Raw genomic sequence first — 22,865 nt, forward strand, 5'->3', positions numbered from 1 at the left:
TCAGTCAGAAAAAGAAAAAAAAAGGAACACAGCATAGTTATGTGTGCTTGGCACGGTACATACCCATGTCTATCTCATCATGTCACCTCGGGTATCCTTTAAAGTGAATGTGTACCAGTTTAAAAATAAAAAAGTCAGATCCTCACCTAAGGAGAGGGAAGGCTCGGTCCTAATGAGCCTTCCCTCTCCTCTCCCGGTGCCCGGTCCCGCGCAGGATCCCCCGTGGCAGTATTCGACCAGTTCGGTCAAATACTGCCACTTCCGCATGCCTTCGGGAGCTTTCGGAAGCCTTCGGGAGCACTCGGGCTCCCGAGGACGGGCCGCTCCATAGTACGCATGCGCGAGCGCCCTCTATGACGCACTCGCGCGTATGTAGTATGGAGCGGCCCGTCTTCGGAAGCCCGAGTGCTCCCGAAGACCTCCAAAGTCCCTGCGGCGGCGGACGCGAACGGGGGAGCCAGCGCAGCACCAAGGGCACCGGGAGAGGAGAGGGAAGGCTCATTAGGACCCAGCCTTCCCTCTCCTTAGGTGAGTATCTGACTTTTTTATTTTTAAACTGGTACCCATTGGCTTTAAGGCAGGAGGGAGGAGATTAGGGAAAGATCAGGGCACTAGGCTGGTAGACTGGGGGTAGAGTCAGACCAAATCTGGAGCAACAAGGGATAATTTCAAGTTATAGGGGTTACTCTTTTAACCCCTGTGTCCTCCCCCCGATTAAGTAAGCCCAGCAACAGTGAAGATGAAGGCCGGCGTATGCATAAGCAACACATTTAGATGTAAATGCCTATTAGTGGAAGCAGTAACTATTGCACATTTACCTTCTCTGTGATGATGCGATCCACACACTGTATACCAGTAAGCGGCAAGTTGCATTGATCCAGAATCTTGTGTACTCCTCCCTGTAAACACAAAGCCTGGCATTATTATTTGTGAAACAGCTCGTAAAAGTGAAATATTCCAAAACACCATCGCTATTTTGCCATATTATTTCTCCTTCACCCAATAAATCCATCACTTGGCCTGAGGGCTTAATACAGTATATGCATGATATTGATATGAAACTCCTGAAGCAAACTGACCTCCAGATTCAGAATACATTTATTGTGTCTCTAAAGCCCCATACCCATCGCTCAACAGCGGTCTTTTATGAAGCACAATTATCAAACAACGAATGTTGTGAAACAAGTCGAAAGAACCAAAAAAAAGTTGCCTGCTATTGTTCACACAACTGCTAAGATGTCAATCCAACAGTTGGATTGACTTCTTATCAAGTTTATCAGATGTGTGAACAATAGCAGACACATTCTTTGGTTGTTGTAACTTGTTTCACAACAAAAGTTGTTTGATAATTGTGCTGCATACAAGACCGCTGTTGAGCGTGTATATGGGGATTAAAGTAAACCAAAGACGAAGCACCCTCATGTATTTTACCATATAGATCAGTGGGAACATTAGAGAAAACACCTACCCTGCTCTCTGTTTCATTCTGCACTGTACAGCTTGTTTCTAATCAGCCCTGATAAAATCACCGACTGAGCAATCAGCCTGGCTTTGCTACAATGACTCAGCTATAATGATTCCTGAGCAGAGCCAGCAAGGGGCAAGACTTGGACTGGAAAAGACATGAGAGAACACAGACTGAGCTATAAATATTCCTCAGCAAAGCCAGACTGAATGCTCAGTCAGGGATTTTATCAGGGCTGGTTAGAAGCAAGCTGCGCAGTGCAGAATGAAACAGAAAGAAAGGTAGGCATTTTCTCTAATGTTCCCACTGATATATATGGTAAAATACATGAGGGTGCTTCGTCTCTGGTTCCCTTTAAGTAACTGCAGCTTTACAGAGGTAACAGGAAATCTACAGGCAGCCCTCTGCTACAGAAGTAACTGCAGCTTTACAGAGGTAACAGGAAATTTACAGGCAGATCTCTGCTACAGAAGTAACTGCAGCTTTACAGATGTAACAGGAAATCTACAGGCAGCCCTCTGCTACAGAAGTAACAGGAAATCTACAGGCAGATCTCAGCTACAGAAGTAACTGCAGCTTTATAAACGTAACAGGAAATCTACAGGCAGATCTCTGCTACAGAAGTAACTGCAGCTTTACAGAGGTAACAGGAAATCTACAGGCAGATCTCTGCTACAGAAGTAACTGCAGCTTTACAGAGGTAACAGGAAATCTACAGGCAGAGCTCTGCTACAGAAGTAACTGCAGCTTTACAGAGGTAACAGGAAATCTACAGGCAGCCCTCTGCTACAGAAGTAACTGCAGCTTTAACAGACGTAACAGGAAATCTACAGGCAGATCTCAGCTACAGAAGTAACTGCAGCTTTACAGAGGTAACAGGAAATCTACAGGCAGCCCTCTGCTACAGAAGTAACTGCAGCTTTAACAGACGTAACAGGAAATCTACAGGCAGGTCTCAGCTCCAGAAGTAACTGAAGCTTTACAGAGGTAACAGGAAATCTACAGGCAGATCTCAGCTACAGAAGTAACTGCAGCTTTACAGACGTAACAGGAAATCTACAGGCAGATCTCAGCTACAGAAGTAACTGCAGCTTTACAGAGGTAACAGGAAATCTACAGGCAGATCTCTGCTACAGAAGTAAGGGCTGGTGCACACCAAAACCCGCTAGCAGATCCGCAAAATGCTAGCAGATTTTTAAACGCTTTTTTTTATTTTTCTATGGCGTTTTGCTAGCGTTTTGCGGATTGCTGCTGCGGTTTTCAGTATAGTAGATTTCATATATTGTTACAGTAAAGCTGTTACTGAACAGCTTCTGTAACAAAACCGCCTGCAAAACCGCTCTGAACAGGCGTTTTTCAGAGCGGTTTGCGTTTTTCCTATACTTAACATTGAGGCAGAAACGCATCCGAAATCCAAAAAATGCCTCACCCAGGCATTTTTCGTTTCTGCAAAACGCCTGCCGCTCTGGTGTGCACCACCCCATTGAGATACATTGACCAAGCAGATCCGCAGCCGCAAGCGGATCTGAAAACGCCCAAAAAGCCGCTCGGTGTGCACCAGCCCTAACTGCAGCTTTATAGACGTAACAGGAAATCTACAGGCAGATCTCTGCTACAGAAGTAACTGCAGCTTTATAGACGTAACAGGAAATCTACAGGCAGATCTCTGCTACAGAAGTAACTGCAGCTTTATAGACGTAACAGGAAATCTACAGGCAGATCTCTGCTACAGAAGTAACTGCAGCTTTATAGACGTAACAGGAAATCTACAGGCAGGTCTCTGCTACAGAAGGCAAATGTAACTACAGAATCAGGCTGTACAGCACAACCTTCCTAATTATCATATTAATAATTACTTTGGAACTGAACTTTTTAAATTGAAAAAAAAAACTATTTTGTAGCTCTACTTGCAACAGTTGTTGGAATTGTAGTGAAAATAACATAATGAATAAAATTGCTCATTTATTTTTTTTTTACAATATTCATTTATAGATTATTTAGTCAGCGGTTGCCCATTGTAAAATCTTTCCTCTCCCTGATTTACATTCTGAAATGTATTACTGGTGCTTCTGACAGGTGATCTGTATGGAATGTTCCTTTATATATTTTTCAATGCGTTTGTATGCTTTTTTTTAAAAATGTTTTCTGATGCATTTCCACCTCTTGTTGATTTCCTAGTGATTTGCATAAAACACAGTATAAAAACGCAAGCAAAACACATATGCGAACCGCAAATGCTTTAAAATGCACGCTAAATGCAAGAAAAACGTATGCGCAGGGAAAAAACGCAAATGCACAAAAAAATGCACTAAAAACGCACAGGACAGAAAACGTGCCCTTTCCGGCACCGACACGGGTGCACCCAGCCTCACACTTGATTAATCCACTCAGCAGCTGAACCCTGAGAGAAGAGGAAGCACGCTGTACTGCAGTGACAAGCACATTGGATTGTGCAGCAGGTGTTCTCTCCACCATTGTGCTTCTATACACTTTGTATATCTACTTCTCATCCAAATTAAATTTAAAGGAAACATCCGGGAATTAAAAAAAAAAAATGTACTTGCCTGGGGCTTCCTCTAGCCCCTGGAAGCCTATGTGTCCCAGCTGCAGCTCCACTTTCAGCAGGTCTCCTGGGGTCCCCTCCATAGCAGCTGCTGACCGGGCCAGGTCAGCATCCTCTGCGCATGCGCGAGGTCACGCTCTCCTGGCCGGAGAGTGTTCTGCACAGGTGCAGAAGTACTGCACCTTTGCAGAATTCCGAGAACGGACCCGGAACACCCGCTCAGAGCGGAGCTGCGGCTGCCCCAGGTAAGTAAAGCTGTTACTTTCTTTTTTTTTTAATTCCTCGATGTTTCCTTTAAAAGAATACTGTAGGGGGTTGGGGGAAAATGAGTTGAAGTTCCCCGGGGCTTCTAATGGTCCCCCGCAGACATCCTGTGCTCACGCAGGTACTCACCGATGCTCCGGCCCCGCCTCCAGTTCACTTCTGGAATTTCTGACTTTAAAGTTTGAAAACCACTGCGCCTGTGTTGCCGTGTCCTCGCTTCCCCTGATGTCATCAGGAGCGTACTGCGCAGACACAGACCATACCGGGCCTGCGCAGTACACTCCTGGTGACATCAGCAGGAGGGAGGACACGGCAACACAGGTGCAGTGGTTTTCAGACTTTAAAGTCTGAAATTCCAGAAGTGAGCCGGAGGCGGGGCCGGAGCAACAGTGAGTGGCTGCGTGGGCACAGGATGTCTGCGAGGGACCATTAGCAGCCCCGGGTAACTTCAACTCATTTTCCCCCGACCACCTACAGTATTCCTTTAACTCATTTAACTTTAGGGGTAGTTGGGTTTTCAAAGTATACTATTACAGTAGAATTTCAGGATGGCGTTGTGAGATTAACATCATGCAGTGGGCGTGGTAAGTTACAAGAACAATACTTTCGGCCTATACTATTGTTTTTAGTGTTCACTGTCAGATTTAGGAGGAATAATATGAAAAAAAGGAAAATAATATTTCTGCTCGTTTTCATCTTTATTGTTTCACCGCAATGCCAAAAGTGAGGTCACTTCTGCCCTTTTCTACAGGTTTTTTGTTTTTTTCAACTCAGCTCAGTGTTAATTTTTCCTTCCTATTGCCACAGATTATGCCCCCCCCCCCCCCCCCCACAGAAAACATCACCTAGACAACAGGCTTACATCACGGTGTAAACCTTTCAAAGTGAAGCTCATTTTTCTCTTGGATATATCACAACGGTACATGCTAGGCTGGCTTCAGCATGTAGCATTGTAGTGTGCTGTGTTGGTGGTATAATGGTTAGGATAGCAGCCTACAGAGCCGTAGGCCTGGGTTCTATTCCTGGCCAATGTGAGTTGGCTTTTGACATCCTACAAATCCTTAAGCAAGCTCATTTTTCTCTTGGATATATCATAATGGTACATGTTAGGCTGGCTTCAGCATGTAGTGTTGGTGGTGGTATAGTGGTGAAGAGAGCTACCTACCAAACACTAGACCTGGGTTCAAATTCCTGGCCAAGGTATGTAAGCTGGCTTTTGAAATCCTACAATTCCCCGGAAGACGAGACCGGACTAAGGGAACAGTTAATAGGGTCTGTGGGCTACCATATAGCATAAACAAGGTTGATTTTGCAATAATTTTAATTTTTCTGACGGAATCCGGAATTCCGCGGAATTTCGCAAAAATCCGGCGGAATATTCATAGCGATAGAATTCAGCGCTGGCGGAATCCGCGAATTCCGGCAGAACAGAATTTGCTCTTTCCGATCATCCCTACTAGAGAACCAACACATTTTAAACAATCTGATTTAATCGGATTAAATATTACAAACGTCACTCTATCAAGCAGAGAAAGTGAGGCCAGGTCAGTTATCTGGCTGCTCTGCGCAAAATGTAGGACACGTCACATGAATCAGACCCCAAAAGAGATTTCTCACAAATTAGTATGAGTGAAACGTGTCCTTGCATCCTAATGAGGTGTGCTGCATCGTATGGCTCCGGACCAAGAGGCCAGGATCTGCCGCTAACCTGCATTTCTTTATCTCAACCAATGAGCTGCCATCAAAGACGCCAAGTTAGATGCCTGCAAGTGATTTGAAAGAGCTTCTTAATTTCGCCTCGGATGTTCCTACATGGTGTTTGATGCTCTGCTGACAGCACATAAGCGTGTATGCTTATCTGACAGAGGTGGAGATATTACATTTCAAGCTCTGAAACAGACTGATGGAAAGTGCTGTGCAGTATGATCACGCTATATACCGGACAGAAGGAAAACAAATATAAATAAACTGCTAAAGGAAATGGCCCCAGTTCTGACTCAGACATCACTTTACCGTACACCTCTAGACAAACTGATCAGTAGAAACAACCAATATCAGCCCTTTCTCCATCTGTAGAACTTCAGTTAGCTTTCACAGTCGCAAACCCAAACACATGGAGGGATTAATTTGTCTGTGTGGATGGTGGGCTGCAGCGACAATAAGTTAAAGGAGCATAATCGTAAAAAATTGTAAAATGTAAAATAGATGTGTACACATATTTATAAGAAGTACCATATTTTTCGGACTATAAGACGCACCTAGGTGTAGGGGATAAAAACCAGGAAAAAAATATAAACACTATGCATGGTGAGTCCATGGTGCAGGGGCAACATGTTCTCCCCCTCAAATTACTATGCCCTCCTTGTGCCTCTAGTGCAGTCTTGTGTCCCCCATTGGTCCCCTTGTGTTCTCCTCCATGCCTCTTTGTCCCCGTGTCCTCCTCTGTCCCTCGTGTCCTTCTCCGTGTCCCTTTGTCCTCATGTATCCTCCTCTGTCCCGCTGTGTCTTCCTCTGTCCCCCTTGTGTCCTCCTCCATGTCCCTTTGTCCTCATGTATCCTCCTCTGTCCCCCCTGTATCCTCCTCTGTCCCTCGGTCCTCATGTATCCTCCTCTGTCCCCTAGTGTCTTCCTCTGTCCCTCGTGTCCTCCTCCGTGTCCCTTTGTCTTCATGTATCCTCCTCTATCCCCGTGTCTTCCTCTGCCCCCTTGTGACCTCCTCCGTGCCCCTTTGTCCTCGTGGGTCCTCCTCTGTTCCCTGTGCCTTCCTCTGTCCCCTTGTGTCCTCCTCCGCGCCCCTTTGTGTAATACTGTGTCCCTGTGTCCTCTATTGTTCCCCTAGTGCCAATCACGTGCAATGACGCAATCAGGAAAAGTAGAGGAACAGTGAGGGAGAGGAGACGTCGCTGATCACCGCAGGCACCTAGGATCAGGTGGGACACGCTGCCAATAACTCTCCACAAGAGGAGCACAGGAGACATGCACTACTGCTTCCGCTGGTAATAACTCTGCACTCTCTCAGTACAGGGAGCTCCTGACATCGCGGTGGGTCGCTGGCTGTACGTACGTTGGGGACTCTGTATTCAGAACATCAATGGTCTGTATATTTCTCCCAGAGTAAGATACACCGTAAGCGACAGAAGACTAGTCTGGCAGATCTGAGATTGGACTAGTCCATTACCTCATGGGGAATTCTCAGTATTTGCTTTGTTCTTTACAAAAGAAATCCCTGGAAATGATCTATACAAAGCTGCTGGCCAGCGTCCTTACTTCCTTGCACACTGTTTTTGGCATTTGGATCCTATGAGGAAATGGATTAGTCCAAAACCTGCTAGATCTGTCAGATTTGTACTGCTTTCTCTAAGGCGATACAGTAATTTATAGTGCATTTCAATCTGAGAGAAATGTACTTCCTGTACAATACGTTCGACTCACCCTCCCCTCACATTTGATCAAGTGATAAGTTGGGCCTCCATGCGGGCAGTAGCCAATTGATTACTAAATAGTAATGTTTGCAGCAGATTATTGACAATCGGCTACAACTAGCAGTCGTTTGGGTGCAGGGGTTAAGAGGTTTGGTTTAGGCATTTAGAGGTGTGTAGGGGGAAGTTTTGGTTTAGGCTTTAGGTGGGGAAAGGGGAGTTCCAGTTTGGGCACTTAGGGCCCTTTTACACTTAATGCGTAGGTACGCTTTTTTTTCCCATAGCATCGCATTGTGTAAAAGCTTTCAGTTAAAATGTGTATAGTGTGAACTGAGCCACAGAAAAACATGGACATTACTTTGAAAATCAGTTTTCTTTCAGTTATAACTGAGAAGAACTGAGAGCAAGTGTAAAAGGGGCCTTAGAAGTGAGGGTTCAAGCGAGAATGAGTGCCAGGTAGTGCATAGTTAAATATTGGTAAACTAAATTACCAATATTTTACTACTAGCTGCACCACCCGGCGCTAACTGAAGCAGTGCCGCTACAATACGTACTCAGGATTAGGGTGTACCTAAAGAGGAGGAAACAAGTTTTCACCTGGAAAGTCTGGAAAAAGGGATTACATCGAAGTTCTGGAGGTGGAACCAAGCTGAAGGTGTTATTTCCGCTTGCAAAATACTGGCGGTCATTTACAGGCTTGGTATATTCCAGACTACACCCTATCACCAGCAAGAGATTAAGACCTGCCCCTCCAAGAACCTAACAAGGAAAATGGAGGATTTAAATAAGGAAAAACCTATTTAAATGAAATGCTTAGCCAGCAAAACAGGAACCCAAGAGATTGTAGAGAAAGCCCTTCTGCACTTAAAGTTAAATATGGAACTCACTATAAAATAAAGCGTACAATTATTCAATGCCTCTGTACGCTTTTGTCACACATTGCCTTAAACTAGATTATGAGGAGAAACAAGACAGGCCTTCTGGAATGAAGCGTTTCCCTGGCAACAGGAGCAGCAGCACCTAAATAACACATCCATCTCGGCTTAGCGATTCGAGGACCAGTCATTAAATACTGAAGCCTCCCCATTTGTGTTTACATCTGGGCTCATTTTCTTTTGTGATTATTTACTGTCTGTCAGCGCGATGGTTAGCAGGTCCACCCTCCGTGCCGGGGGAAGGGGGCGGGCGGTTTGCCAGCGTAAGTGCTCAAATATTTGTAAAATTTGCGGTCTGCCCGGTCGTGATGGAGGCGCCGCTCATTAGTGCCGATGCGTAAATGTATTCCTCCATAGTGGGAGATATTGGTGTTGCATTAAAAATAAATGCAGATAATTCCCCTGCAGAACATTCCATTCTACCAGAGAAATATATGGAATAGTAAATTGTTGCTATTTTTTGCTGATAACGCCAAGTTATGCAGAATGATTAAAATGAAACTCCAGGCAAGAGGAAAATTAAACCATTTAATCTGTGTAAGACCGCATATCTTCTTTATGCTATTAATAATTTGAGCAGTGCTTCAGGCTGAAATAGGTTGCGCCTCCCTCTAACCCCTCCCCCCCAGAAATCCTAATTCCCAAGATAAAGAGTAACTGTAACCAAGGATTAAGCTTCATCCCAATCAGTAGCTGATCCCCCTTTCCCATGAGAAATCTTTACCTTTTCTCACACGGAGCATCAGGGAGGTCTGTATGGCTGATATTGTGGTGGAACCTCTCCCACACGGTGATGTCAGCACCAAGGCACTGACATCACACTGTGAGAGCCTTGTTGCATTGTGGGAAATAACGGCGGTTTCAAACTGGCAAAAAAGCAGCACCTCCTTCCAGTGACATCACCTGCCAGCAGTAAAGATGTCGCCAATGTGATAAATGTCAGAATGTAAGTCAGGGAGCGGATTGTATCCTCACAGCAAAATGTCTAGAACCGGCCCTGAATGGAGAGGGTCTCTGCCACTTAAAGGTTACCTTAATGGATACCCGAGGGGAACTCCTTTTTGAAAATTGAGGCTCCAAGCACGTATAATCATGAGTTCTCTTGCCCACCGATCACCCTCCCCCGCTCCCTTCCCCCCTCCATATCTGTCCCTACTACTACCCAAGTTCTGGCTGCACAGAATGCTTTTACTCTTTTCTACAAAGCCGTCTCAAGACCTCCCATTTTCACTGACTAATTACAGCGCTGCTCCAATGTTGCTTAAAAGCTGCCTTTTCTCACAGAATTTCACACACAGTTCTTTTCAGGTGTTAATCACTTCACATCTAGAGGCTGTGTTCACCTTATGGGCCAAAACAGATTTTAGCTATGACCCTATCAATTTAGAGATAAAGTTATTACTACTTATGACACACTTTTTGGGTTGACTTTCTTCGAGTTTTTTTTATTTTCTATGCATTATAAAGAGAAAAAGAAATATTAAACTTAAAATTATATAAAAAAAATTAAATATAAATTATATTGGTAGAATAATATACAGCAACGATATTGGATTCAGAAAAAAAAGGGTATAATTGTTCAGCCTTGAGTACCTTATCTCCTCCAACTCCTCCAATAACAATGGTGAAAAATAAGAAAGAAGAGGTTAATTGGTTATTTTATCATTTAGAGGGCATGGTCTAAAAAGTGGGTGTGGTTATATATGGTAGCTAAGAAATATTTTCATTAGAATGGTTTAAAGGAATACTGAGGTGAAAATAAACTGATGAGATATACAATTTTATCTATCCTCCTCCTTAACCCCTTGCGTACCCGCAGTCTCTGGCCCCTTAAAGAGACACTGAAGCGAGAATAAATCTCGCTTCAGTGCTTATATTCAGCAGGGGCATGTGTGCCCCTGCTAAACCGCCGCCATCCCGCGGCTAAACGGGGGTCCCTTACCTCCCAAATCCCCTCTGTGCAGCGGGGGATCACTTCCGCATTGAGGCATGGCTAATGGCCGCAGCCCTGCCTCACGCGTGTCTGTCAGCGCGTATCTCCGCCTCTCCCCCGCCCCTCTCAGTCTTCCTTCGCTGAGAGGGGCGGGGGAGAGGCGGCGATGCGCCGCTGATAGACGGCACTAAGAGGCAGGGCTGCAGCCGTTAGCCCTGCCTCAACAGCAGCAAAATCTACGACCAAGTTGGTCGCAGATTTTGCAGGGGTGGGTTTGGAGGGTAAAGGACCCCCATTTAGCCGCGGGATAGCGGCGTTTTAGCAGGGGCACACATGCCCCTGCTGAATATAAGCACTGACGCGAGATTTATTCTCGCTTCAGTGTCTCTTTAAGGACCGGACACAGCTGGAACAACAAAAGAGCACTTACCGACAAATTGCCGCACGCACCCGCCGGCCATGACGCTCTCCCATCGTCGCAGGCTCCTTACTCTAAAACTACTTCCTGTCAGAGCGTGCAGTCACCTGCAGGATGTAGATTTCAACCAACGCAGTCCAGAAGCGGATAAAATGACTTTTTTTTTAGCTATCCCATAGTTTTATTTGATATTTACATCAACTTTTTAAGTTTTTACTGTTTCATTGTCTCTGCTCAATGATACAGTCATTGAAATATACTAGAGCTAAAATCTATGAACTACTGACCCCATTTATTGCTTTCCTGCTCATAGAAGCCATTTACTGCCTGGTTGTAATTCCAGGTCCTGACATGTACTGTTGCTATGAGGGGGGACAGTAGGGCGCACAAAAGATCAGCTTCTAATAGGTGGGGTAAGAGGGGGGACAATGCACTTGGGGGTAGTCATTTAAAGCAGGATGCCAGATCTTTAAACCATTCAGGGGACATCTGTAACACATGCTCAAGCCTTGTCCGAAGCGGCCCCAAACAGCTGTGCTTAAAGCGGTATAAAATTCTGACATAATATTCAATAAAAACATGTTTTCCTACTTTTTATATGCCATATGGTTATTATATTTGCTTTTGTGCAAAAGTATTATTATTCATTTAGAAATTACAAGTTCCCAAAGTACAATTTTTTTGCTCTAAAAGCTGCCTTTGCATTTTATTCACAACTATATATTCATCTTGTAATGTCCCCAGAAATGCTTTCTGAGTGTCTATCTGTGTTCAGAAGAGTCTGCAGTCAAAGAATGTTTACATTCCTCCCTTGATACAATTACCAGTAAGTAAACACAAGATAATGTTATCTCCAGTTCGTATGCGTCCAGCTTTCCCTGCAGGGAGCTTTTGAGTCCTGTGTTTAACTAGTTGAACGCTGTTCTAGTAAAAAAAAAAAAATGTCGGTTGCATATATTATGCTGCAAATAATCTTTTAGAGCAAAGAAGAAATGCTGGGTTTCATTCCGCTTTAAGCGTGTGTACATAGCTTAACCTCCCTGGCGGTAAGCCCGAGCTGAGCTCGGGCTATGCCGCGCAGGAGGATTTCTCAGGGCCTGCTGGGGCGATTCGCCCCATTCAAAGTGCTGTGCGCGCAGCCAGCACTTTGCTAGCCGCGCGCACAGCTCGATCGCCGCCGCTCTGCGGCGATCGCCCGCACGCAGCGGCGAAAGAGGGCCCCCCCCCCGCCAGAGCCCTGCGCTGTCCGGACCAATGAGTTCCGGGCAGCGCTATGGGCTGGATCGAGTGCGCATGACGTCAGGACGTCGGCTGACGTCCATGACGTCATGCCGATCGTCGCCATGGCGACAGGAGAAGCCAAACAGGGGAACGCGTTATATACGCGATCCCCTGTTTGCTATTGATGCCGGCAACGATCGCACTAGAGGGCCACATGCGCCCTCTAGTGGTGTTTCATGTAGCTACCACTCTGGTAGCTTTACATGAAACAAAACAAAAAATAAAAAAAACCGATTTTTTTGCCCATTTGCAAAAAAAAATTAACCGCCAAGGAGGTTAAATCTACCGTGTATACATGCTTTGGATGTGCTGCCACCCGAACTGATCATTAGCAATAATTCTGGGTGGCAGTCTGTTCTTATTAAAGGGACCCGAGCAGTCAATAATAATTGGTACTTACCTGGGGCTTCCTCCAGCCCACTGTAGGCCGCGAGGTCCTCCGGTGTCCTCCTGGCTCCTCTCCCGCTGGCAGCTCAGTTACTGGCGACTTTCGGGCTGAAGGTTGGCAGCACACTTCCTGGAAGGGCATGCTACGTGTCATCACGCCGGCCAATGTGACAGTCCAGCGACTGCGTGGTTCAGAGTTAGAAAACTGCGCATGCGCAGGACTGGCACGCCGGCCGGTGCGATGATGCGCAGCGTCCCATCCAGTAAGTGTACGGCCGACCTTCAGCCCAAAAGTCGCCGGTAACAGAGCCACCAGCGGGACCGGGAGAGGAGCCAGGAGGACGTGGGGGGGGCCTCACGGCCTACGGTGGGCTGGAGGAAGCCCCAGGTAAGCACCAATTTCATTTTTATTGACTGTTCAGGGTCTCTTTAAAGAGAAACTCCAACCAAGAATTTAACTTTATCCCAATCAGTAGCTGATACAACCTTTTACATGAGAAATCTATTGCTTTTCACAAACAGACCATCAGGGGGCGCTGTATGACTGATATTGTGGTGAAACCCCTCCCACAAGAAGCTCCGAGGACCGTGGTACTTTTGACAGTTTGCCACAATGTAACAATGTTCACAGACAGGAAATAGCTGCTTACAGCTGTCTCCAACTGCAAAAGAGCTAGCAGCAGCTACATAACCTGCCCACAGTAAAAATGTCACCATGTAATAAATGTCAGAATGTAAATCAGGGAGAGGAAAGATTTTACAATGAGCAAACACTGACTAAATCATTTATACATAATTATTGTAAAAATGAAGCACTTTTTTTATTACATTATTTTCACTGGCATTCCTCTTTAAGTTCCCATTGATCTAATTGCATCTCCCTGCTAGAAGATGTTATCACATTAATAAACTACATTTCCTGACACGCTTCACATGTCTCCACCATGCTTTGTGGGGGCATGGGACAAAACAGCGTGAACCTGCGGCATGGGGGGGGAGGGGGGTAGAAGATGGAGGCTTCCATATAGACAGGGGGGGCTACAGAGCAGCCCCGTAAGTAATTGCCAGGTGCACTCCAATAGTCTGCACAATTAAAGGATAACTGAGGTGACAGGGTATACAATATCAGAATACCGCTCACCCCCACCCCCAGGCCGCACCTCTACTGCCAATATTCAGGTTGAAACCGGCTTTTGACAAACCTCCCTTAGGGGGAGCTTCATTTGAGGAGATTACTTAGCTTAGGAGCACCTAGTTTGTATGTTTAAATCCTTGTGTAGCTATTGTAGGGCATCACTCTTATCTCTTGGCGCAAACACGTGAAGAAGAAAAAAAGAGAATGTCCTTGTCACAGCACCGCAGGGACATTGGGATGATGACGGTAGAACAAGGAAGGTGTCAGTTTGGTTCCTCTTCAGACACTGTACAAACGAACAGAGAACAGCCTGTTCTATTACTCCCATGCAAATCAATTTCACATTATATTTGCAGCATCAGAATAAAAGAGAGAAAAAATGAGTGAAGTTGTAAAAAGCTTTGAGCTAGGCCGGAACGCATCTCTCCTGATGAGGCTGTGGTCATCTTAATAACATCATTTCTACCTAATAAGCAGACAGCTCACATTTATGATCTTCCATTATGAATCACAGCTCATTAGCAGCGCTTGTCATTTTCTCTCTCCCTGCGTATTGTGAAGGAGACCATTGAATTTCATTAGGTATAATATCTGAAGGAGAAAAATCACAACTGCAGATAATAGTAACCAAGAATTCATTCTATAGCATTGATATTGTGCAGCACTTTATAAAGTGACGCACTGGTTTGGCAGTAAGAGGCTGGCGCAGTAAAACTTGGAGTAAGGCTACCTGATGCCACAAAAATGGGGGATAAAAAAAACTGCCTAACTGCCATACTATACCTCCCAACCTTTTGAGATAAAAAAAGAGATACACTCAAAGTTAACTAAAATTCTAAATGCCACATATATTTCCAGTATTTACTAGTAAATAGCAATACAAGGGCTTTTTTTCATCTTTTCATTTTTTTATGTGAAGAAAATATGACATTTACAGAGAACAGTTTTCACTGTGGGCATTACTATGGAAGACTGTGTCCAGCACATCCAGCATACAGAAACAATCTTCACTGGCTGTAATACTGTGACTGGAATCTGCTCAGAATGATTAAAAAGCAGAAATATAGCTTCAAATGTGTGTAAATAACTCATCAGCTGCAGCTCTGCGTGATCCTGTGTCTCGCTCCCTCTCCCTCTTGCAGTGTAAACAGAGTTTACAGCCAGGAATAGCTTATTCTGAATGGGGAAGGGGGGGGGGGAGCATCCATGTAAGGAAAAAGTATAGGTCCTTCTCTTTATATAAAAATCCCTCAGCTGTTCTTATTTGATCTGTGAAAAAGCAGTGTGTGTGTGAGCATGGCAGAAACAAACAGTAAAGCATTCCTCTGTGAATAGTGACAGAGAAGTGAAACCTATCTACATGGTACAGCTCTAGCCCTGATGCCGACACAAACTGTTATAAACGTTTATAAATCAAGCATTTTTTTTTCACACAGGCTGTCATCAGAGACTTCTGAAAAGCATTCTACCGTTGCTGGCTAAAAGCTCTATAGGTATGTGGAGTTTACAGGATAGATTCTTTGATAATTCCTCTTTAAGCCATGCCTCTGCCACACCCCTAATCACGCCCCCGGCACACCTTTAGTTGAGCATACCATAAAGATTTCATAAGAAAAATATGTTGTTGTATAATGCAAACCACACAGGTCCTCTCCATCATGGTTCATTTTCCTTCATATTAACATAAATAAGAATTATATCAATGTAACCCCTTCTCCGCTCCATCAACAGTCTGCCAGCGGTGGTCGCCGCTATCAGACTGCTACATGACGAAACCACAGTCTATTTACATTGTACAATGCTGTGATCTACTGTAGCGCTGTACTGGAGCGACTGTCTCTGTCTCTCGGCTGTCCCCTGGAGAGGCCCACAGAGTGATCGCACTCATAGGCTGATGCCTATGAGAGATGATCATGGGGATTGGTTGTCGGGGGGAGGGTGAAACAAAAATAGTACATTTTATCAAAAAAGAAATAAATAATAAAAAACAAAACAAAAGCCTGCAGCAGCGATCAGAGTCCACCAACAGAAAGCTCTGTTGGTGGCCAGAAAAGGGGGCGGGATTCATTTGTGTGCTCAATTGTATGGCTCTGCAGCGAGCTGTTAAATCTGCAGAGCACTAATTTGTAAAAAAAAAGGGCCTGGTCAATAGTGGGGTGTAAGCCTGTGGTCCTTAAGTGGTTAAAGAGTGGGAATAAAGTTTAAAGTCAATTAACCACATTTTTCAGTAGAGAAATACATATATTTACATGGATCTGTACATGAATGCAGAAAGAGGGATAAAGGGATTGAGTTCCCAAAGGGCAATTGTCCCTCAATACTGTTAGCCAGACTGCCAGAAACATGAAGAAATGGTCCTAGCAGTAGGGTTGATGGCCTCCCTACCCACATATGTGTGAATTGGCCGCTGGGAGACTTGGGCACAGGACATAGCCGGTATATGGCTAACCCTGCTCCTGCACAAGTTCCCGGCGGCATAAATACTATTCCCTCTCCACGTGGATGGTGGGGAATGATAGAATTCTGCTTCCAGCTATTGCTAGAGGCCGAATTATAGTGTTTTAAGAGCAACTTCAGCTCTGTCTTCTGACGGCGCTGAAGTTACTCACAGTCGTAATTCCTATTACGGTCTATGGTGGCGCCGACTGCGCCCAAATCTCCTGCGCTGTTATTACAGCGCTCATTCCTACCCAACCCATGAAAAAGAGGGGCAGGGGTGCTAAGAGTTGCATGGCAGTGCTGAGCTAGTCAGAACTAGGCTTGCTCCTTTTTTTCAGACTTTAGATTTGGTGTTTAACCTTTAAACTAGCCCTAATGCCATTGCATTGAAAGTAGATAGACAGCCCTTGCATTGAAATTAAATTCAGAGGTCTTCCATTTCCTACTCGAGTGACAGAGGGAGTAGTGTCACTAGCTGACTCCTAGACCCATATGCAATTAACTTTTTCACCTGAGTTTTCTCCTAGGAGATAATTTTTATGTTCTCTTTAAACTAACCTTTCAGCATTTTACAATTGAAAAAGTACCCAATAGTTGGTGAAAAACTACCATCAAATTTATTTGAGTATTTTCTTGCTTGCTGGTGGCTTAAAATGAATTTTATGACAAATATAAAAATATCACCTGGGAGAAAACTCAGGAGAGAAACTTAATTGCATATGGGCCCCTGAGTCTGCGGAGGAGGAAGCAATTACTGGAGTTGGGGGGGGGGGGGGGGGGGTGTTAAGTACACATCCAAAAAGCCGAGGGGGGCATTTTGGACAATTGTGCTTAGTAAGTACAGTCAGCATTAGAGGACGCCTGTGGTGAGGAATATGGAGGCTGTCATATTCATTTCCTTTTAAACAATACCGTTTGCCTGGCAGCCTTGCTGGGCTATTTGGCTGCAGTAGTGTCTGAATCACACCAGATACAAGCAGGCAGCTAATCTTGTCAGATCTGACGATAATGTCAGAAACACGTGATCTGCTGCAAGCTTGTTCAGGGTCTATGGCTGAAAGTATTAGAGGCAGAGGATCAGCAGGATAGCCAGGCAACTGGTATAGCTTAATTGGAAATAAATATGGCAGCCTAAGTAGCCCTCTTGCTTCAGTCGTCCTTTAAGGTCAGGTTATGGAGGTATATGGATTGTCAGTTAAGGCTTAAAAAATGTGTCAGTGTAAGTAGACTTCCCTATTGATCATAATACGAGAGATGCTTAGAAATGCCTAAATTCAGTGGTGTACCAATGGGGGATGCAGGGATTGTGACTGCACCGGGACCCTTGGACCAGGTAGAAGGCTCTGGGGGATCAAGAGAGTTCCCCTTCCCAAGGTAAGTATGTACACCAATAGTATGCAAACCTCACAGGTTTTTAAAGAGGAGCTGTCAGACATACTCTCTCAGAAGCAAAGCCACATATATAAGTAGATAAATACTTGCTCTATGTACAGAACATAAGTATTGTACTGTCCACATTTTCATTTTAGTGATTTTTCTATAGTAAAAAAAAAAAAAGAGAGAAAATCCTTCTTAGACACAGAAAAAATGGAAAATCCTATCTTGAAGCCAATCCTGACATAATTTCCTCCCTTACTCTGTGTGTCATTGCCCACCCCCTCCCAGTTTTCAGACACTCCCACCCAGCTCTGTAGTAGAAAGTGCATTGAGAAATATTGGCCAATCAGAGAGAGGAGCAGAGGTGTGGGAGGAGAAAACAAGAGGGAAAGAGGCTTCAGCCAATCAGGCTGCTTAGTTAAAGCCAATGGGTACCGTTTCGCGCGTACGTAGCATGGAGCGGCCCGTCTTCGGAAGCCCGAGTGCTCCCGAAGACCTCCGAAGTCCCTGCGGCGGCGGACGCGAACGGGGGAGCCAGCGCAGCACCGAGGGCACCGGGAGAGGAGAGGGAAGGCTCATTAGGACCGAGCCTTCCCTCTCCTTAGATGAGTATCTGACTTTCTTTTTTTTAATGGTAAACATTCACTTTAAAGGGATACTGTAGGGGGGTCGGGGGAAAATGAGCTGAACTTACCCGGGGCTTCTAATAGTCCTCCGCGGACATCCTGTGTTGGCGCAGCCACTCACCGATGCTCCGGCCCAGCCTCCAGTTCACTTCTGGAATTTCTGACTTTAAAGTCAGAAAACCACTGCGCCTGCGTTGCCGTGTCCTCGCTCCCGCTGATCTCACCAGGAGTGTACTGCACAGACACAGACCATACTGGGCCTGCGCAGTACGCTCCTGGTGCCATCAGCGGGATCGAGGACACGGCAACGCAGGGGGAGTGGTTTTCTGACTTTAAAGTCAGAAATTCCAGAAGTGAACTGGAGGCGGGGCCGGAGCATCGGGGAGTGGCTGCGCCAACACAGGATGTCTGCGGGGGACCATTAGAAGCCCCGGGTAAGTTCAGCTCATTTTCCCCCGACCCCCCTACAGTACCCCTTTAAGTCTAAGGGGAATGTAAAGAAGAAAAAAAGAAAATTTAGCATGACCTGCAACTTCCTTTGTGTGGCAGATGTACCAAATAAGAGCCAGGGAAACTGGGGAATGATCTTTTATGGAGACTTGAGCGGCAGAGGGGAGGCGTGAGGAGGAGAGGGGATTGAGCTGAGGGCTGGAGATGCTATCAGCTTGCCTCAGTGTAGTGTGATAAACAGAACATGGCTGCCCTCATTGTATCACAGCAATAAATAATCATAAACTGTTGACGCTGATTGCAGATAGATTTTCTGTGTAAACTATCTAAACTTAAGATATATAGACAAGTTACTTGCTATAGTTACTTTTTCATCTCGGATCCGCTTTAAGCATTTAGTACAGGTTTGTTTGTAAGTGGAACATAGGTTTGAAGGATTATTAGCCATGGCAAGCATAGGACCCTGCAGGACACATTATAATGACCCTTTGTGGGGTCAGGAGCTGAAGTTCACACTAGCAAGCAGACCATGATGGCATTAGCAGAATCTCCATATACAACATACTCGAAGGAAGGATGCAGTCTCTTTAGGTAAAACAGGAAGTTCATTTGCAGCCTGGGTATCGCCAGGACAGGAAGTTAGAGAAAACTTGCAAGTAGTGCAGGGCCGTAACTACAGGGGAGCAGTCCCTCTGACTGCAGGGGGGCCCTGAGCTTTAAGGGGGCTTCACTCCCTCTGATAAAGAACTCCATCCTTCAGATCAGCTGTTTTAGCGACTACACATGTTATGGTTGTGAAGATTATGATGGCCACACTTGTTTTATGACCCTTGTGAGATGGGCGCCCCAGGCTGTGAGGGTGACCAGAGGTAGGCGAGGGGAGGGGTGTAAACATTGGGGGAACCTATCAAAGTTTTGCTGGGACGCCTCATGATTTATAGTTACGCCCCTGAAGTAGGAACAATTCTTATCCCTCTCCACTCTACAAGTAACTATTAAAATTCCACAGTAACCAAAACCGTTCCTCTCATCTCTGCTTACTTTGGCTGAGTGCTCCATCGTGACGACCACTTTTGTTCCAGAGCTCGATACCAAATCCATGGCGCCTCCCATGCCTTTCACCATTTTACCCTGAAAAATAAAGCCGCAGTCATTAACCAATGTTCACCTGCACATTAACAGGAAATAGACTATTGAATCATTTTCTATCAGCATATACTTCCTGGAAGCTAGAATTCTCAACATGCTGAACACCTATCGCATTGGGTACATATGTTGACCTCACGGGTACCTCAAATCAAATTAACTTCCTGTCGATGTTGATTGGCCCAACTTCAGGCTGCATACTATTTCCATTATATCTCCATGAAATCTGGAATTATCTGCATGACTATCTCTGGTGACAAGTTTAGGTACCCTTTGGCATGCAAGATGGAATGATTTTCCTTTCATTAACTCTCTTGATTTCACACAGTTATAGTAGAGCCTGGTACATGCATGCAATTATGAATGGGCAATGTTACCACCTCTATGTAGCATGCGGGCCAACAGATTCTCAACACTATGGACAGATTGAGTAGGTAAGCCCTCATACTACATGGAGGTGGTAAAATTCATTGAGTGTACCAGGCTTAAAGAGGAACCTTAACCCAGGATTGAACTTCATCCCAATAAGTAGCTGGGGGGAGGGGGGGTTCTGTGCGGCTGATATTGTGGTGAAACCCCTTCCACAGTGTGATGTGAGGGCCATGACAGTTTTCTTACTGTGAACCTTGCTGTATTGTGGGAAATATCGGCTTTTTCCAACTGTCAGGCAAGCAGTATCTCCCAGTGTGTGTGTGTGTGTGTGTGTGTGTATACATACATACATACACACGCATACATACATACATACATACATACAGTACATACACACACACTCGCCTAAAGGATTATTAGGAACACCATACTAATATGGTGTTTGACCCCCTTTCGCCTTCAGAACTGCCTTAATTCTATGTGGCATTGATTCAACAAGGTGCTGAAAGCATACTTTAGAAATGTTGGCCCATATTGATAGGATAGCATCTTGTGGTTGATGGAGATTTGTGGGATGCACATCCAGGGCACGAAGTCCCCGTTCCATCACATCCCAAAGATGCTCTATTGGGTTGAGATCTGGTGATTGTGGGGGCCATTTTAGTACAGTGAACTCATTGTCATGTTCAAGAAATCAATTTGAAATGATTCGAGCTTTGTGACATGGTACATTATCCTGCTGGAAGTAGCCATCAGAGGATGGGCACATGGGGGTCATGAAGGGATGGACATGGTCAGAAATAATGCTCAGGTAGCCCGTGGCATTTAAACTATGCCCAATTGGCACTAAGGGGCCTAAAGTGTGCCAAGAAAACATCCCCCACACCATTACACCACCACCACCAGCATGCACAGTGGTAACAAGGCAGGATGGATCCATGTTCTCATTCTGTTTACGCCAGATTCTGACTATCAAGACTCAGCAGACCAGGCAACATTTTTCAAGTCTTCAACTGTCCAATTTTGGTGAGCTGGTGCAAATTGTAGCCGCTTTTTCCTATTTGTAGTGGAGATGAGTGGTACCAGGTGGGGTCTTTTGCTGTTGTAGCCCATCCACCTCAAGGTTGTGCATATTGTGGCTTCAAAAAATGCATTGCTGCATACCTCGGTTGTAACGACTGGTTATTTCAGTCAACATTGCTCTTCTATCAGCTTGAATTAGTTGGCCCATTCTCCTCTGACTTCTAGCATTCACAAGGCCCACAGGATTGCCACATACTGGATGTTTTTCCCTTTTCACACCATTCTTTGTAAACCCTAGAAATGGTTGTGCGTGAAAATCCTGAGCAGATACTCAGACCGGCCCATCTGGCACCAACAACCATGCCACGCTCAAGATTGCTTAAATCACCTTTCTTTCCCATTCTGATATTCTGTTTGGAGTTCAGGAGAATGTCATGACCAGGATCACGCCCCTAAAGGCACTGAAGCAACTGCCATGTGCTTGGTTGATTAGATAATTGCATTAATATTAATGAAAAATTGAACAAGTACACCTAATAAACCTTTAGGTGAGTGTGTATGTATATATATATATATATATATATATATATATATATATATATATACATATACATATACACACACACACTTTTAGCCTATCATACTGCCCGCAGTCTCACTGTGGATCAAACATCATGAACAAATAATGCGCTGAATATCAATCATTTCTTCATCTCTCTTCTATTTTTTGCACTTCTCACTTTGTAATGTATTAATTCATTCTCCCCCCACTGCTATCTTTCAGTCAGTTCCCCTTTAAGTCTTCCCCTCTGCTGCCAAGCCCTAAACTGAAACTGATCGTGCATTGCAGGCGGCACATGATAAACTGCACGGTGCCGCTCAGGGGATTACACGAAGATAGGGCCGGCTACTTACTATACATGAATAAAACGCACTCCATGATTCATTACTGGATGACTGAACATAGAGTTGGATTTACTGGCGATTGAAGTTCAGCTTGAAATTAACAAGCTCTTTATTTCCACTTGGAAGCGGTGTGTGGGAGTTACAGTGGGATTGAGATCTGTCCGTTTTCCTTACATTCGCTGGGAAGAAAGTCTCGCGGAGCGCTGAGGCATTACAACCAGCCAAATCACGGCGAGGAGGCCGGAAGGAATCAAAAAAGAAAAAAAAACAGCCTTCAATTAAAAACCCAGTATTCCTAAGCCACGGTAATCATTCTTCTCTGCCCGGTAGCTAATCATTCCGCATCTACAACAGCAATCTGTAACAAATTATTAACACCATTATGCGATTGCCTTGAGCAGATCCTCGCTCCAGTTCCAAGAACGTTGCAGAGCCACGGGATCAGCGGCACAGGACTAGCGACGCAGGGTGATGTATCAACGTGACCCCGCTGACCGCAATGCCCTGCCAGGTCGCCCTGTGGGTGTGGATGATACACAGCGCTTCCCACCGCAATGAGAGCGCGGGTCCTGCACAGCCGCGGCAGGTCACACGGTCAGAAGCCGGCAAAAAAAAGAATCTGAAGCTCATTGGGACAAACATAATCCAAGCGGCATGAGAGGGTCAGAGTGAGCGCTGCGCCTCTCTTCATAATTATAGCTGGTGGCGGCGGCAGGCCGAGGTCTA

General features: G+C 45.2%; 1 protein-coding gene across 1 annotated transcript in view; it reads right to left on the reverse strand.

Annotated features, from left to right (window-relative positions):
• The window catches only part of LOC137529073 (succinyl-CoA:3-ketoacid coenzyme A transferase 1, mitochondrial-like), a 219,170-nt gene that overhangs the window by 9,211 nt on the left and 187,094 nt on the right, over window positions 1–22,865 (reverse strand). The window contains exons 15-16 of the mRNA XM_068250995.1: window positions 19,734–19,823; window positions 819–899 (exon numbers count right to left, since the gene is read on the reverse strand). Of these exons, the coding sequence (XP_068107096.1) occupies window positions 819–899; window positions 19,734–19,823 (171 nt within the window). The remainder of the gene's footprint in view (window positions 1–818; window positions 900–19,733; window positions 19,824–22,865) is intronic.

The sequence above is a fragment of the Hyperolius riggenbachi genome, chromosome 1, assembly GCF_040937935.1.
Source record: "Hyperolius riggenbachi isolate aHypRig1 chromosome 1, aHypRig1.pri, whole genome shotgun sequence".
Lineage (NCBI taxonomy): Eukaryota > Metazoa > Chordata > Amphibia > Anura > Hyperoliidae > Hyperolius > Hyperolius riggenbachi.